The sequence below is a fragment of the Schistocerca serialis genome, chromosome 6 (genome assembly GCF_023864345.2).
Source record: "Schistocerca serialis cubense isolate TAMUIC-IGC-003099 chromosome 6, iqSchSeri2.2, whole genome shotgun sequence".
Taxonomy (NCBI): Eukaryota; Metazoa; Arthropoda; class Insecta; order Orthoptera; family Acrididae; genus Schistocerca; species Schistocerca serialis.
Genome location: NC_064643.1, coordinates 213,288,672 through 213,304,729, shown reverse-complemented (window position 1 = coordinate 213,304,729; position 16,058 = coordinate 213,288,672). Strand labels below are relative to the sequence as shown.

The 16,058-nt window shown below is 38.8% G+C and overlaps 1 protein-coding gene across 5 annotated transcripts in view; it reads right to left on the bottom strand.

Moving 5' to 3' along the window:
* Positions 1-5,459: 5,459 nt before the first annotated feature.
* LOC126483934 (speckle targeted PIP5K1A-regulated poly(A) polymerase-like) overlaps positions 5,460-16,058 on the bottom strand; it is a 162,276-nt gene continuing 151,677 nt past the window's right edge. For 4 of the 5 annotated variants that reach the window (XM_050107214.1, XM_050107213.1, XM_050107215.1 and 1 more), the window contains one exon: positions 5,460-6,680. In XM_050107214.1, coding sequence (XP_049963171.1) covers positions 6,146-6,680 — 535 coding nt within the window. In that variant the 3' untranslated portion in view covers positions 5,460-6,145. Of the gene's footprint in view, positions 6,681-11,126; positions 11,804-16,058 lie in introns of those variants that run through there. The other variant, XM_050107217.1, reaches the window with a different exon arrangement.

Sequence of the window (16,058 nt, the reverse complement as noted above, 5' to 3'; positions counted from 1 at the left end):
CGGGTACCCTTCCTTTTTCACGTGCTTCGTCTGGTTTGAATCGATTATTGCGAATTTTTCTTTGACCTGATAAGTGCCGTTCCCTTTCTTATAGGTGTTTATGTCACTCTAAGCTGAAAATGCATTACTGTACTGTGTCATGCAGTGTTTGTCGCATTCTGATAATGAGTGTTTACGACCTATTGCCACTCGCAGCATGGCTTGCTTTTGTGCGCCCCCCCCCCCCCCCCAAAAAAAAAAGAGGAATCGTCTCATTAGCGAAACAATGGCAAGAGACTGCTATTTGTTGTTACTTACACTGCTGCTTTCTTTGATAATGATCAACAAGAACAAAATAATATACTGCGTATGATAGAAGTTCTGAACGAGAGTTTAGCGAAAATTTTTCTCCGTTTGAAAATCTTTGCAGACGCCTCTTTAGTACATTACATTCTGCACAGAAATTAGTCATCTTAGATTTAAAAATCTAGTCAATTGCCGTGCTTCATTTCTGACTGTATCACTATTAGGCATAAGAATAATACGAATATAAGCATGAGATGATATATATATATTCTTCCGCGTTTGCTGTTGTCTCACTCTAGTTTCGTGGTTTATTAGGCAGACAGGATTTAAATGAGATACCAGTAAAACACGAAACAATACATGACAAAATGTTTATATTCGTATTATTCTTATGGTGAAGAGAATACTGCATGTGATTCACAGTTCATAAAAGTTCCTATTAGCAACCATCTCTTCTCACAGGTAGGAAAAAATTGAGAACGTAGAGTTGGCCATATTGAAAACATCCCAACAGTCTTGCCAGTCGGATTTTCGTAGTGCATTGAAAGGCTGCTATATTCGTAGATGAACAATACGGAATTTGTATTTACTTCGTTGGATAATGTATGAAAATGCAGTGGTGGAAACTCGGAGCAAGGAAAAAAACTCGTCTTCCACCTTAATTTATTTACTGACGCAGAGGTTTTGGCGCCAGTATTTATCTTTGTGCCTGCAAAGCATGCCTGTGTAGCGCTACATATATTCAACTGGAGAAGTTAATTGTGGCGGCACCTACTAACATTTTACAGAACTTCCGCTTACTGTGCACTCGATTCTAAGCCGCAGGCAGTTTTTTCGATTACGAAAACCAGAAAAAAAGTGCGGCTTCGATTCGACTAAATACAGTAGCTGTCTTTATGTTATGAAGTTAGACATGTATGGGGGAGATCATAGTTTAATATTAGTGTAACTGAACTACAATAAAATAAACTTTTAAATGAGATAAATCCCTCTTTAATTACACAACAATAAAATAAACTTTCATTTATATCACTCTGTTACCACATACAAGTGTTACCCCACAGTAATGAACCACTCAACACATTCTGTGACACAGTTGTATCAGAACCCAAGGCCATGACCCGCCATAAACTGCAGCTTTTATGGCGGGTCATGGCCCATCGAACATAGGCCGGTGTGAGGTGGAGGTAACACCATTAAGTTAAGTAACAGTTTAGAATTACTACATATGTACTGTTTGAGTTTCCCTTTTTTTCGTTTATAAATGTATAGCTATGGTGTTCTTTTAATCATTGACAAAGGTCTTCTTAGGCACTTGTGGGTTTTATTGTTCTGAAGAAGGTGTAGTTATCTACGCCGAAACCTAGGTTAACACTAGGTACTTTTTTCGCAATCGAGGCGGGTTTCTAGTTTTTTAATATATCCATTCTCCTGTGCAATTTGTTTTATAGTGTTCAGTTCTTGTGTGTAATCATGTTTGTTCATGGGTATTTTGTTCAGTCTGTGTAGTAAATACCTGAAGCTGGTTTCTTTGTGAGTTACGGGGTGATTGGATTGGTTATGAATAATGGTGCTGGTGATTGTGGGTTGTCTGTATATTGTAAATTCATGTTTGTTGTTTCTCTTGTGTATAGTGAGATCTAAGAAATTAAGTTTTTCATCTGTTTGTGTTTCAATGGTGAAATGTATTTGTGGGTGGATGGAGTTTATGTTATTTTATGCGAGACTGTGTTCATCTATTAAGCAAATTATGTCATCTACATATCTGTACCAATATATTATTTTGTACTGTTTTGGTATTACTATTTTGTCAAAGATTTGTTTTTCTATCTGATTGAGGAAAATGTCATCTAGGAGGCCACACTGATTGGGGATCCCATGGGTAGTCCATCTTGTTGAGAGTAAAATCTGTTGTTGAATGTGAAGTAGTTTTGTTCTGTGATGAGCCTGAGTATGGCTGATATTTCCTGTATATTTGTTGTAAGTATGTTTTCTTGCAGTTGGAGGTTTCTTTCTATGATGTTGATGGTTTCTTCTGTTGGGATTTGTGTGTACATTGAAATTATGTCAAATGAAACCAATGTTGCTGTGTTTGGTATGTTTTCATATCTTATTTTTTCTATTAAGTCATTTGAGTTCTTTAGATTTCTGTTTTCAATGTATTTGTATATTTTTCCATAAAAACACGGGAGAACTGCCGGATATCAGTAACTTCCTGCCACGATATTTCGGCGCAGAGTCTTCTGGCCATCTTCAGGTGAATGCCACTGTAGTAGTACTGGCGAGTACGAGCTGAGCTCCGCTATTTAAAGCCTTCTGAGGTGACATTGCGCATGCGCTGCTCAGCATGCGCGTTCATAACGGCTCCGTGCGCTGCGCCTCGCGCCCTTCACTGTGAAAGCCTGACGTATCGGTGTCAGGTCGATTTCCATCTTTATGCAGATTATTTCTTCCAAGTCTGCTTTGTATTGTGTTGTTGGTCCTGTATGCTATGTTGAGTCCTTGTTTCTTTAGTATATTACCCACCCTATGTGTGACTTTGTTGTTGTAAGTCATTATGTGCCTTTTGTTGCTTACTGTCTGCTGATTTGTTGTGTGTTGAGTTGTGTGTGTGTGTGTGTGTGTGTGTGTGTGTGTGTGTGTGTGGCTAAGTGGTATGTTGGTGCTTTGGTGAAGTTTATCAATGGACGTATGGGTATTCCAGGTTTGTGAACTTAAGGCAATGATTTTAATATGTGTTTCTGTGAAAATTGTTTCTATGTTTCTCAGGGTTTTCTGTAACTTACTTTGGTATCGGTTTGTTGGGTCACTTTTTAATTCTGTGATGTTGTTGCTTTGGATGAATTCTAATGTTTTGTGAATGTATTCCTGTTTGTTTATGACTACTATTGAATTACCTTTGTCAGATTTTGTGATGATGACATTTTCTTGTGTTAATTTGTTCTGTAGTTTTCTGTAGGAGTCCTAGTGTTTTCTTTTATGGTGGTTTTGTTCTCTTTGATTATGTTTCTTATTTCCTCAGCAACTAGTTCTCTTGTTAGGTTTGCATTGAATTAAGGTGTGTTTAGTTTTTCTTGTTGCTTTATGATGTTTTCAGTTTCTGTTATAATATTTTCTACTGTCCTGTGTGACACCATTGTGTTAATGTTATTTTTGGACCCTTTTCAAGTAGGCTGCTTTCTTGTTCAGATAATTTTATGTCTGTTAGATTAATCACTCTTTTGTGAAAGGTGTGTCTGTTGTATTGGTGGTGAGATTGGTGGGTGTTTGTGTGATTTATCATTTTGGTGAGTTTCTTTTGTTGGATTGTCCATTTCCTGCCTATTATGGTACCTGTGTATGTTCTAACCCTGTACATTAGTTCATCAAAAAATGGTGGATATGTTATGTGATTTGCTAGTTCTATATGCATTCTGTATAGTTCAATATTCAGAGTCTGTTTTCTGGAACACAATCATCACCCAACAAACATTGAAACGCACCTTCACATCCTAAAAACTAGCAGCAGCCTATACCAAAAATTAACTATACAAGAAAACTACCACATCCAAAAATCAATAGCCCAAGGAAAGAAAGTACTCAATGAATACACATCACTGTGCAACAAAACTCTCTTCACCACAATAAAAGAACTATACAAATAACACCCACACCACACACCAAAACTACTCATGATGGGAAGAAGAAGAAGAAGCCACAACAACATGTAATGGCAGCGAAAAATCCGCCTATGTTTTGAGTAATCAAAAAAAGTGCATTGCCACACGACCATAGGCTAAGAAGTAAGCCTATTTACTTCACCAACAACACAGGAGAATGCACCACAACTTCAAAACTGTAAGTTACAGACAGAAAATGCGATAGTCTTATTTCTGTTCGTAAATGCATAACAAACAGAAAAATAAATTACGTTTCGCTGTTTGCAGATGACAAGTTGTATATTGTGTAGCAGAATAGCTACCAAAATAAATGGACATTAACATCATGTAAGGTATGTTAACTAATGCTTCTACCCACTTTTCGCCAATTAAATTATAAATGCAACTTCTACATAATGTTGTGAACAACACAAATGTTAATATATAACAACAATCTTACAGTTAAAAATAAAAATTGAACCCACTGACTATGGCACAAAAGTGCTGAACATGTATGGGTGAAACGAAACAAAAAAGGTGTCTTGCTTAAGGTGGAACTTGTCATCCCATTTTCTTAGCAAGCACGGACACAACAAGAACTGCACAACAAGATGATGAAAAATTTCTTTTATCTCATCATACATATTTTTTTCAATACCTTCATCATCTGCAGAGGTAGTAGGCACACGTATGAGTATTACTTTGTTGAGTCTTGGCTTTCTCTATATCTTGACAATGATAATGTGTTCACCACACTGTTCCTAGTAATTCACCTACATTCTTATTTTCTTATTCATTATTACACCTACTCCTGCATTATCCCTACTTTACTTCACATTGATCATCCTGTACTCACCTGACCAGTATTTCTGTTATTCCTGCCACGGCATTTCACCAATACCTACTATTTCTCAGTTCATCCTTCCCATTTTTTCTTTTCAAATTTTCTACCTTACCTTCCTGGATAAGGTATCTTAATAATTCACAATCTGACCAAGGGAATCACATTTTTTTGTGATGGTATTCTCTCAAGTTCAGAATGGGAAACTAGTTTACCTTCAGATTATATTCAAGGGGATGCCATCATCACCCAACTGATAATCTAGTCAGTCTTACAATAGCCCTACATTTTCTAGGGAAATATAATCATATTTTTGCTTTGTTTTCAGCTGCACACTGTATCAACATAGCAAGCCATGATGGCTGATGTTACAAAGCCAGATCAGCCAATCATTCATATTGTTGCTTTTGCAACTACTAGAAAAGAGGTATTTCTACGGAACCCTCTTCACAGATACGTTATCAATGTGACTGAACCAAAGGTATGGCTATTCGACAAGATCCATGATTTCGTGTGTGTGTGTGTGTGTGTGTGTGTGTGTGTGTGTGTAGCGGGAACAGCCAGGTATGTGTCACTAGACTGTGATATGTACACAACACAAAATATCTGAATTGTTCCACGTTACGTAATATAATTTGAATTTTACAATCATCACTAAATTCTTGGAATTTCTGATAAGCTATGCACACACAAAATTAGTTCACTAATTTCAGAGTCTTTATTATTACTTGACATGAATCAAATATATACAAAATATCTACTCTCTATGATTGTAAAAAAGCTACTGTATGGAGGAAGAAACATGAAACCACAGGTAACTGTAACTCTCTGGAGATACTACGATTGGTGGAAGTAACTAATATACCTGATGACTCAAGAACAATACAAAAATGGATAAATAAGCAATTCAAAAAGTATTTGCTGGTGTGACAAAGCTTTCGCAGTAATATATGGAATATTAAAACAAACTTACCACCTATAAATAAACAAAAATAATTTCTTCAGATTTAGTTTACATAAACTGCTCCAGTAAATACACCTGTGTATTTCTGCAAAAAAATCTTCCAGCACAACAACATAGATACAGAGATAACTGAACACGCTACATAAAAGAATTACGTGTTGCCAATGTAAAATCAAGAGAAGTTACACAACAAAGAGTCTCTGGCATCATAATGCCTCACATCTGTATTTTTGATACACTTAAACAAGGAAAAAATGGAATATTACTTATTTCTAGAACTTCCAGATATTACCAGTTCACTACACTCTTCTAGTCCACACACTAGTTTCTCACAATTAAACTTTATGAACTAGAGAAACACTCTTAGTATTCTAGATTACAAGATGATGAGTTCTAGGTAACTGACAACACTTCATTTCACCAACATCCAGATGGGTTCAAATTTCTACTTGCACCTATTTGCATGTCCCCTGGAATATAAACGCCTGTAACACATCGCAGTGAAAAACCTACCTCGAAAGCATTATTTATCCATAATGGTAATAAAGTAACAAGTGCGTGTGCCACAGTTGAAAACGGTTCTGTTTTCCTATCGAGGTTCTCGAACAGACAGCGAACCATCTCCTTATCTTCATCTACTTTTACAGTAAGGTAGAATGAAACTTCCTCACTCCGGAATGATTGCTCCAAGTACTTTGAAATTAGGACTTCACGCTCCATTGGGTGGATGGATGGAGCCAGCTCAAGTTCAACAGCAACCTTCTTCCGGTGCTGCCAAGAGCATACAACGGGACATCCCCTGCATAACCACTTTTTTGTCACACCCTCTTCTGAGGTGGTTTTACTTGAATTCCACTTGCTGGAATTGCTCTCCTCTGACAGTCTAGGTACTTTTGCTCGAGGTTCCCAGAAATTCTGTTCAGCTGGAACATCTTGAGGTTCAACTTGCAACCTGCACACATTATCAGAAAGTGTGATAGTAAACCCTACAAATAGTTTATTATGACTTTTTTGATATTGCAATTTTAAAATTTTAGCTAACAAATTATTTATCTCTCAACTCTTTTATCAACTTCCCAAATCACTAGTGAATTAGTCAGAGATGAAACACCTATGTATAATGCAGGCTATAACTGTGATCCATTACTGACTATATGAAACATGAGGTATAATTACACAGAAAAATTACATTATATATTTATGAAGGCAGTTCAATAAGTACACATTTTAGGAATAAAGATGTAAGTTTTTACACAAACAAATTATTTATCTTCCAACATATTCTCATTTTACAGAGATACAGTTTTACCAAGATCACTATTTACATCTACACCTATACACGAACATCTGTCAAGTGCATGGCAGATGGTACCTCCCATCATACCAGTTATTAGGCTTTCTTCCCGTTCCAGTCAGTCACATGCAGAGCATGAGGAGAATGATTGTTTAAATGCCTCTGTGTATGCTGTAATTGATCTAATCTTGTCCTCACGATTCTTATGTGAGCGACATGTAGGTGGTTGTAGTATATTCCGTGTCATCACTTAAAGCTGGATGAAACTTCGTAAGTTGGCTTTTCATGAAAGTTTACATCTATCTCCAAGAGTCTGCCAGTTCAGTTTCTTCAGCATCTCTGTGACACTCTCCCATGGGTCAAACAAACCTGTGAACATTCGTGCTGACCTGCTCTGTATACGCTCAATATCCTTTGTTAGTCCTTTTCGATACGTGTCTCACACACTTGAGCAGTATTTCAGAATGGGTTGCACGTGTGATTTGTAAGCAATCTCCTTCACAGGCTGATAAAATTTTCCCCATATCCTACCAAAAAACTTAAGTCTACCACCTGCCTTACCCATGACTGAGATTAGCTGATTATTCCATGTCATATCCCTACCGCTATTATTTTTTAAACACTCAAAGAAAAGAAAATGAGAAAAAAGGGTGGGATTATGATGATGACAGCCTCTGAGAGCACGAATCCCAGAAGTAAGCCACATCGAGTGAATATAGGGTAGAGTGGTAGCAATACAAGCAGCTTTGTGTTCACAGTTCCAGATAAATGTGGTTGAACACTGTCACTGTGAAATAGCAGTTTGTGTTTGCCAAATGGGGTCATGTTTTTTTCAATTACTTGTCGCAGCCCAATATCTCACTTCAGTATTGTCCAGTTATCAGTTTCTTCTTTCTCTAAAGAGTCTTCATGTGTGACACTGATCACATCTCAAAAAACTGTCACCATAACACCATAATTTTTCTGGCCAATGGGACTGAGATTGCCTTCTTTGGAGATGATTCACTGGAAGCAATTCTTGTTTTTATTGTTGCTTGGTTTCATGTTCCCCCCCCCCCCCCCCTCTTGTCAAAACAGAATATTCTCCTGGTGTCACTTAAATTATGTTGAATACCACTTTGAAATTTGAGTGTTACACTCATCTGTTATCCTTCATCAACTATTGTGGGTACAAGTTGGGCCGTCAATTTTTTTCATTGCCAAATTATCATGCACAATACTGTTATTCCTGCTGACACACAATGGCCTCCACGATTTTGTGTACTTCTGTTTGACAATCATCCAGCATCATGTTGTGGACATTTTCAGTTGTTTCTTCAGTAACACCTGCTGGGTGCCCTGAGAAATCCGTATCGAAAATGGATGTTCATCAATGTTCACATTTATTTGCACCAATATCTAACTGTTGTCTGATGGTGATGAGCCATCACAAATCGCATCCAATTTTGCTTTTTACCACATAACACTTCTCCTAGGAAATAGTTTTGGTATTTTCCTTGTGAGAACAGATACGGTTCAAACCATAATAACTGTTTATCAAATCCCAGCAATGGTGCTGATGTCCATACTGCTGAAATCCATCATCATCATCATCACCACAAATCTATTCACTGGATGAACGTCCCCTTTTTCCATCTTGGTGATCCCATGCAGAACAGTTATTAAAATGACTACTGAATCAAAATTAACCTATGAATCAGTGTCATTTTTGTTAGGTTGGGGCTTACGTTCATAGGGTTTTTGTTTTGCATGTTGGTATTCCAGTTGCTATGCACTTATTTATCAACTGTCAGTTTTTATTTGTAGTTCACCATAACTATTTGAGTTTACATATTGCCATTTTGTCATCTGGAGATAATGAGTGGAGCGGTGGATTGCTATAAAATGAAGTGCAAGTGGAAAAATCAGAACATTTCTGACATATTCTTATGTTTGAGTTCAGTAGAGGGTTGACAACAACAGTGGCGGAAGCAGCCAGAACCATTTGAGCCATATATGAGGACAATGGTATTGGGCAGAGCACAGCAAGAAAATAACTTTCTTGCTTTAAGGAGGATCTTTTTGACATTAGTGACTCTCCACTCTCAGGAAGATCTTCAGGGTTTAATGAAGACCGTTTATGTTATGTCTTCCTTCGCATGCAGTGTGGTTCTTTAGCAGATACAGAAGTGAGGAACAGATACCACTCATGAATAAAGAATTCAGATATTAATTTATTCTACATCTAATAACACATAATTAAAAAAATACATAACTTTGTTGCTGTATTTGCAGCATCAGTTACGAACAGTAGCTTTTGAATGCTGAAACACATACAGACACAAAAGATTTATAAAACTGTCTCTCTTCAATACAATGTCTATTCAGAAAATCCCTGGTCATTATAAAAATCTGTAAATGTTATTCAACTGGCAAACAAACCAAATGTGCACGAATGTTCACGCTTAAATATACCCACTGCTGGAGCTTCACAGAGGGGACGCTTGCACCTCATTGGCAGTGGCGTATTTGTTCATGGCACCACACCCGCACCACAGCAGCAGCTGTAGGAAGCGCGGCAGCGTAATTGGCGATGTGCATATTTGAAAGTGCAGTGATACCGCACCTCAAATGCATTAATCCACAATGATTCATGTCAGTGAACTCAAGAACTGACAAATGTGGTGAACTGTGACCATTCCACCATCAAACACAATGGGGAAGGTTCAAAAATCGGGTGTGTGGGTACCACACGCTCTATGCCAAAGCCATATAAATCAGCGGGTCGCCATATGTGCATCTCTACTTGCTAGTCAACTGGCTTGTGAACACCATCAACCCTACCCTGAAACATTATTGATGCAAGAAATTGTGTCTTTATGCTAACAGAAGGAAAATAAAGGAATGGTTGAGCCCAAACAGAGTACTGTCTCCCTGTAGAGAGACCTGCACGCATCCACAGAAGATAATGATGCTATGCATGTGATGGAACAGTGACGATGCAGTGTACTACAAACTGCTTCCCTGAGGTGTAACCATCACTGCTGACATTTACTGCCAGCAACTCAGAAGCCTTACAGAAACAATCCAAGGACAACAACTAGGTGAAGTGATGCTATTCGATAATAACACCCGACTGCATTCTGCTAGACTGACATGAAACACTATAAAGGAGTTGAGTTGGGAAGTGATTCTGTACCCACCTAAATCACCTAATCTTGCTCCTTCAGATTTTCTCCTTTTACATGCTCTATCAAACAACCTTCAAGGAACTTACTTTCCAGATGAAAACGCATTACGAACATGCCTCGACGAGTTCTCTGTCTCAAAACCACGACTTCTACAGTCCTGGAATTGGAAAGTTAGCCCAGCACTGACAGATTGGTGTAAATAGTGAAGGAGAATATATTACTGGTCGCTGAAGACTCTCTTTATCTGATGTATTTATTATACTTATGGAAAAAACTACAAACTAATGCACCAACCAGATATTTTAAAGCAATTCTGACAGGGAATGGCACACAATAGTAACAACAATGTATGATAGCCGTATCCTTCTTCAAATTATGGATTTGAAATCAGAAAATCCCAGTATTTTGCCAACATATATTTTAATACATAAGGGTGAAGGTGAGCTTATTGACCCAAATACCCAAAATCAAGATTTTCTCTCATCCCTAGTATTTTTATGGCAGTTATTATGGCTTTTAGCTCTCATACCAACTCCCAGGTTCCATGTTGAACGCTATTCACCATTAAAACTGAGTACTTACTGTGGTGGTTAATAAAAAAAGAAAGGAGAAAGAGAAGAAAAGAAAAGAAAAGGTTGACCATGGTGGGAAAAAATGGTGAATAAAAAAGGGGGTTTTAAAATCGTAAATGACCGTGAAAAAAGGAAAGAATGAAATGCAAATCGGACTTTGTATTACAGAAAAGCTATCGGACTTCGTTATTCGGAAAAGCTATTGTTGGGGGGGTCCTTGTGGCGTTTTTGAGCAAAAGTTAAACCAATTTCCACTACAAAAATTTTTGAAAAAGAACAGAGAATAACAAAATGTAACTGACAGGGGGAAATGGCGTAGCTTAGAGTTCATTCTTTACCAGGTTAACAGGTCTTCTTTCGTGCGGCGTCCAGATCTTCAAAAATCTCCTTCAGTTCTGCGTGAAAAGTCTGCTCCGAAATCTTGCAATCGTCCAGGAATCACTAATTTATACCAATTACAATCATCTTGATACTGTATGCAATTTAATTTACTTTGCTACTTCCATCCCCTGAATTTCTTAACAACTTCCACAATATGTCTACACATTAAAATCAGATCAAGACTAGCTAATAAGTTTTTTTTGCTCTTTCTTAGTTCAATGGTCAGCAACAGACTACCAGGTCTGATGGTGTTCCATCCACTCTCTTAATTGTAAAAGTTACTGTCCTCAGACATTTGTGTGTGCTTCACTACTTCCTGTCAACTTATGTCTTTAATAGAGTTGACAATATTCAGTGCCTAGCACCAATTAGGTCAGGGCTGGCCACAGTGTACCATATTTCACGCCGGCCGGATGTGTGGACTGTGTGCGAGCCAAGGCTCAGCTTGTCTCGGCTTTGCTCGGTCCTTCTTGAAAGTACCCGGTACAGTTTAGCACTTTGGTGTGGCATTTTTTGGTCGGCAAAACTCTTCAGTTCAACAGAGTTGTGATATCAATGCTGTTTATCCTTCAATATTTATTTGTGGCATGAAGGATGTTCACATGTCCAGTGGCTGTTTACACAAAAAGGGGCCGTGTAGCAAGCTATCACCACAAATCTGTAAAAATGAATGGGAATGACACAACAGATGGTTGAGAATTCTCAATATATATTAGGCAGTCGCATAAGCAATGTGTAATGTACATTTGCTATGTAATGACACAGCAATACCACAAAGGTAGAATTAAAAGATACAATGAAAGAGCAAAAAATTTAACAGATGGGATTCATTGGTCCATATATCAAGAAGCACATTGTTCTACACTACTGGCCATTAAAATTGCTACACCAAGAAGAACTGCAAATGATAAACGGGTATCATTGGACAAATATATTATACTAGAACTGAAATGTGATTACATTTTCACGCAATTTGGGTGCTTAGATCCTGAGAAACCAGTACCCAGAACAACCACTTCTGGCCGTAATAACGGCCTTGATACGCCTGGGCATTGAGTCAAACAGAGCTTGGATTGCGTGTACAAGTACAGCTGCCCATGCAACTTCAACACGACACCACAGTTCATCATGAGTAGTGACTGGCGTATTGGGACGAGACAGTTGCTCGGCCACCATTGACCAGACGTTTTCAATTGGTGAGAGATCTGGAGAATGTGCTGGCCAGGGTAGCAGTCGAACATTTTCTGTATCTACAAAGGCCCATACAGGAACTGCAACATGCAGTCGTGCATTATCCTGCTGAAATGTAGGGTTTCGCAGGGATCGAATGAAGGGTAGAGCCACAGGTCGTAACACATCTGAAATGTAGCGTCCACTGTTCAAAGTGCCGTCAATGCGAACAAGAGGTGACCGAGACGTGTAACCAATGGCACCCCACACCATCACGCCGGATCATACGCCAGTATGGCGATGACGAATACATGCTTCCAATGTGCGTTCACCACAATGTTGCCAAACACGGATGCGACCATCATGATGCTGTAAACAGAACTGGATTCATGCGAAAAAATGACGTGTTGCCATTCGTGCACCCAGGTTCGTCGTTGAGTACACCATTGCAGGCGCTCCTGTCAGTGATGCAGCGTCAAGGGTAACCGCAGCCATGGTCTCCAAGCTGATAGTCAATGCTGTTGCAAACGTCGTCGAACTGTTTGTGCAGATGGTTGTTGTCTCGCAAACGTCCCCATCTGTTTACTCAGGGATCGAGACATGGCTACACGAGCCGTTACAGCCATGCGGATAAGATGCCTGTCATCTCGACTGCTAGTGATAAGAGGCCGTTGGGATCCAGCACGGTGTTCCGTACTACCCTCCTGAACCCACCGATTCCATATTCTGTCATTGGATCTTGACCAACGCGAGCAGCAATGTCGCGATACGATAAACTGCAATCGCAATAGGCTACAATCCGACCTTTATCAAAGTTGGAAACATGATGGTACGCATTTCTCCTCCTTACGTGAGGCATCACAACAACGTTTCACCACACAACGCCGGTCAACCGCTGTTTGTTATGAGAAATCGGTTGGAAACTTTCCTCATGTCACCACCAGCACCAACCTTGTGTGAATGCTCTGAAAAACTAATCACTTGCATATCACAGCATCTTCTTCCTGATGGTTAAATTTCGCGTCTGTAGCACATCATCTTTGTGGTGTAGCAATTTTAATGGTCAGTAGTGTAAATTTGCAAGAATGCAGCACCTGAAGAAATTGATGCTAAGAACAGTGAAATTTCTGAAGTCACATGCTTTATTCTGCTGTCAATTGCAACAGTTTTCGATGGAACTGAATCAATAGTATGGAAATCTTACACTGAGGTGACAAAAATCATGGGCTACCTCTTAAAATCGTGTCAGACCTCCTTTTGCCTCGAGTAATGTGGCAACTCGACATGGCATGCACTCAACAAGTAGTTTGAAGTTCCCTGCAGAAATATTGAGGCATGCTGCCTCTATAGCCATCTGTAACTGCGAAATTGTAGTTAGTGCAGGATTTTGTTCACAAACTGACCTCTTGATTACGTTCTATAAATGTTCGACGGGATGCACGTCAGGAAATCTGTGTGGCCAAATCATTCACTTCCTCCAGCTGTCCAGAACGTTCCTCAAACCAATCGCGAACACCTGTGGCCCGGTGGGATGACATCGTTGTTTGGGAACATGGAGTCCATGAACAGCAAAAACTTGTCACCAAGTAGCCGAACATAACGATTTCCAGTCAATGATCTGTTCAGTTCGACCAGAGGATCCAGTTCACTCCATGCAGACACAGTCCACTCCTTGCAGACACAGTCCACTCCATGCAGACACAGTCCACTCCATGCAAAAACAGCCCACGCCATTATGGAGCCACCACAAGCTTGTATAGTGCCTTGTTTACAACCTCGGTTCTTGGCTTTGAGGGATCGGCAACACACTTAAATCCTACCATCAGCTCTTATCAACTGAAATTGTGATTTATCTCAATGGGCCCTGTTTTTCTAAATGTCTGGTCACAAGCCCAGGATAGATGTCACAAGCAATGTCGTGCTGCTAACAAAGGCACTTGTGTTGGACATCTGCTGCCACAGCTCATTGCCACCAAATTTGTTGTATGTCCCACATTCACTTTTGTGGTTATACCACGCTGTGTTGGGTGTCTGTTAGCACTGATAACTCGATGCAAACACTGCTGCTCTCAGTTGTTAAGTGAAGGCTGTCGCCCGCAGCATCATCCGTTGTGAGAGATAATGTCTGAAATTTGGTATTCTCAGCACATTCTAAACATTGTGGACCTCAGAATATTGAATCCTGTAATGATTTCCAAAATGGAATTCCAATGCATCATGCACTACCTACCATTTTGTGTCCAAAGTCTGTTAATTCCCATCGTGTGACTAGAATCACATCAGAAACCTTTTGCACCTGAGTAAAAATGACAACTCTGACAACACATTGCGCTTTTATACCTTGTGACACGAGATTGCTGCCATCTGTATATGTGCATACCACTACTCCATGACTTTAGTCACCTCAGTGTATATATTATTGTGAAGTACATCGATAAGTCAAGGGACATGACTGGAATGATTTTTCAATTTAATACTCACTATTGTTGAACTTATGATTGAACTTATGAAGGACAAAAGAGTGGAGGAATGACAATGAGAGCATCAGGAATGAATTGGTCGACCTTGTATTTTAAGTGGACTTCATTGTACATTGCCCATTGTGAGACATCACAAGGTGAGAAACAACTTCTTTCTGATTTGATGGGTATGCATTTAAAAAGAAAATCGCATTGCAGAAGGGACACTTCCTAACACACACTGTCCAGTTCCCTAAGCTCACTGGCATTAAAGAAAATGTGAGGTTTGAAGAATTCATTATGGTCTTGAAAAAATTCCTAAATGTTTTGAGTGTTCTGCCAATCTTACATCTGTTTTCAAGACCATTTAAGATGAAAGCATCCCTGTGAACGAGAAGATGTAACTGATTGGTCTACAAGGTAATTACAATTTTAAAGACAAATTCTTTTACATTAAAATTATCCAGGGTGTCTACTTGTAGAGTTTCCACATATCCATAATGAGGTTGCAAGAGTGCTACAATATTTCAATCATCATATGTGCATGAAAGGCTTTTTTTTTTATGAAACTAAATAAGTTACAATTACATGTCAACCTCAGTGCGAAAATCTGCGAAACAGTCAGCACCTGTACGTGTGCTGGCAGTTCACACCAGATGAAAACTATATCATGTCTTCAGTGCGCGAAATATAATTTACTAATACTGATAATTTGTTTCATTTGTAACATATGTTGTTAAGAAATGTGAAATATAAGACCAAGCCATATGTAGTGCAACTGCACTGCCATTTAAATGTGGTGTTTTCACACTTTCCTCTTTCTTGTGCTCAGAGACCATGCTGTAGACGTGTGCAGTGAGGTAGACTACTGTAACACTCGTGCCAGGATACGTCTCTCAAGCCAAATTCTTGATACCCCACGAATTAGATTAAAAAAAAACATAAAGGGAAGGGTGTGTGACACAACTGTGCATTGGATTAATAAAAAGAATTAAGAGCTACATAGTGAATTGGTCTGATTGAGTAATTCAGGATGAAAAATACAATACAAGATCTAGCTAGTAATATGTAAAAAAGTGTCACATTTTTAGGAACACAGATTATTATTTATTTCTGCATTTACATTAGCTGGAAGGATTAAGGCTTCAGATCCTCCCTTATGTATAATCAAACACCCTTTGACAGTTGATGTGACAATGTGCACTGTGCACAGTTGTACATCACAATAACAACAATAATAAAAGTCGTATTAATCAATATACATATTAAAGCAATCACTTGCAC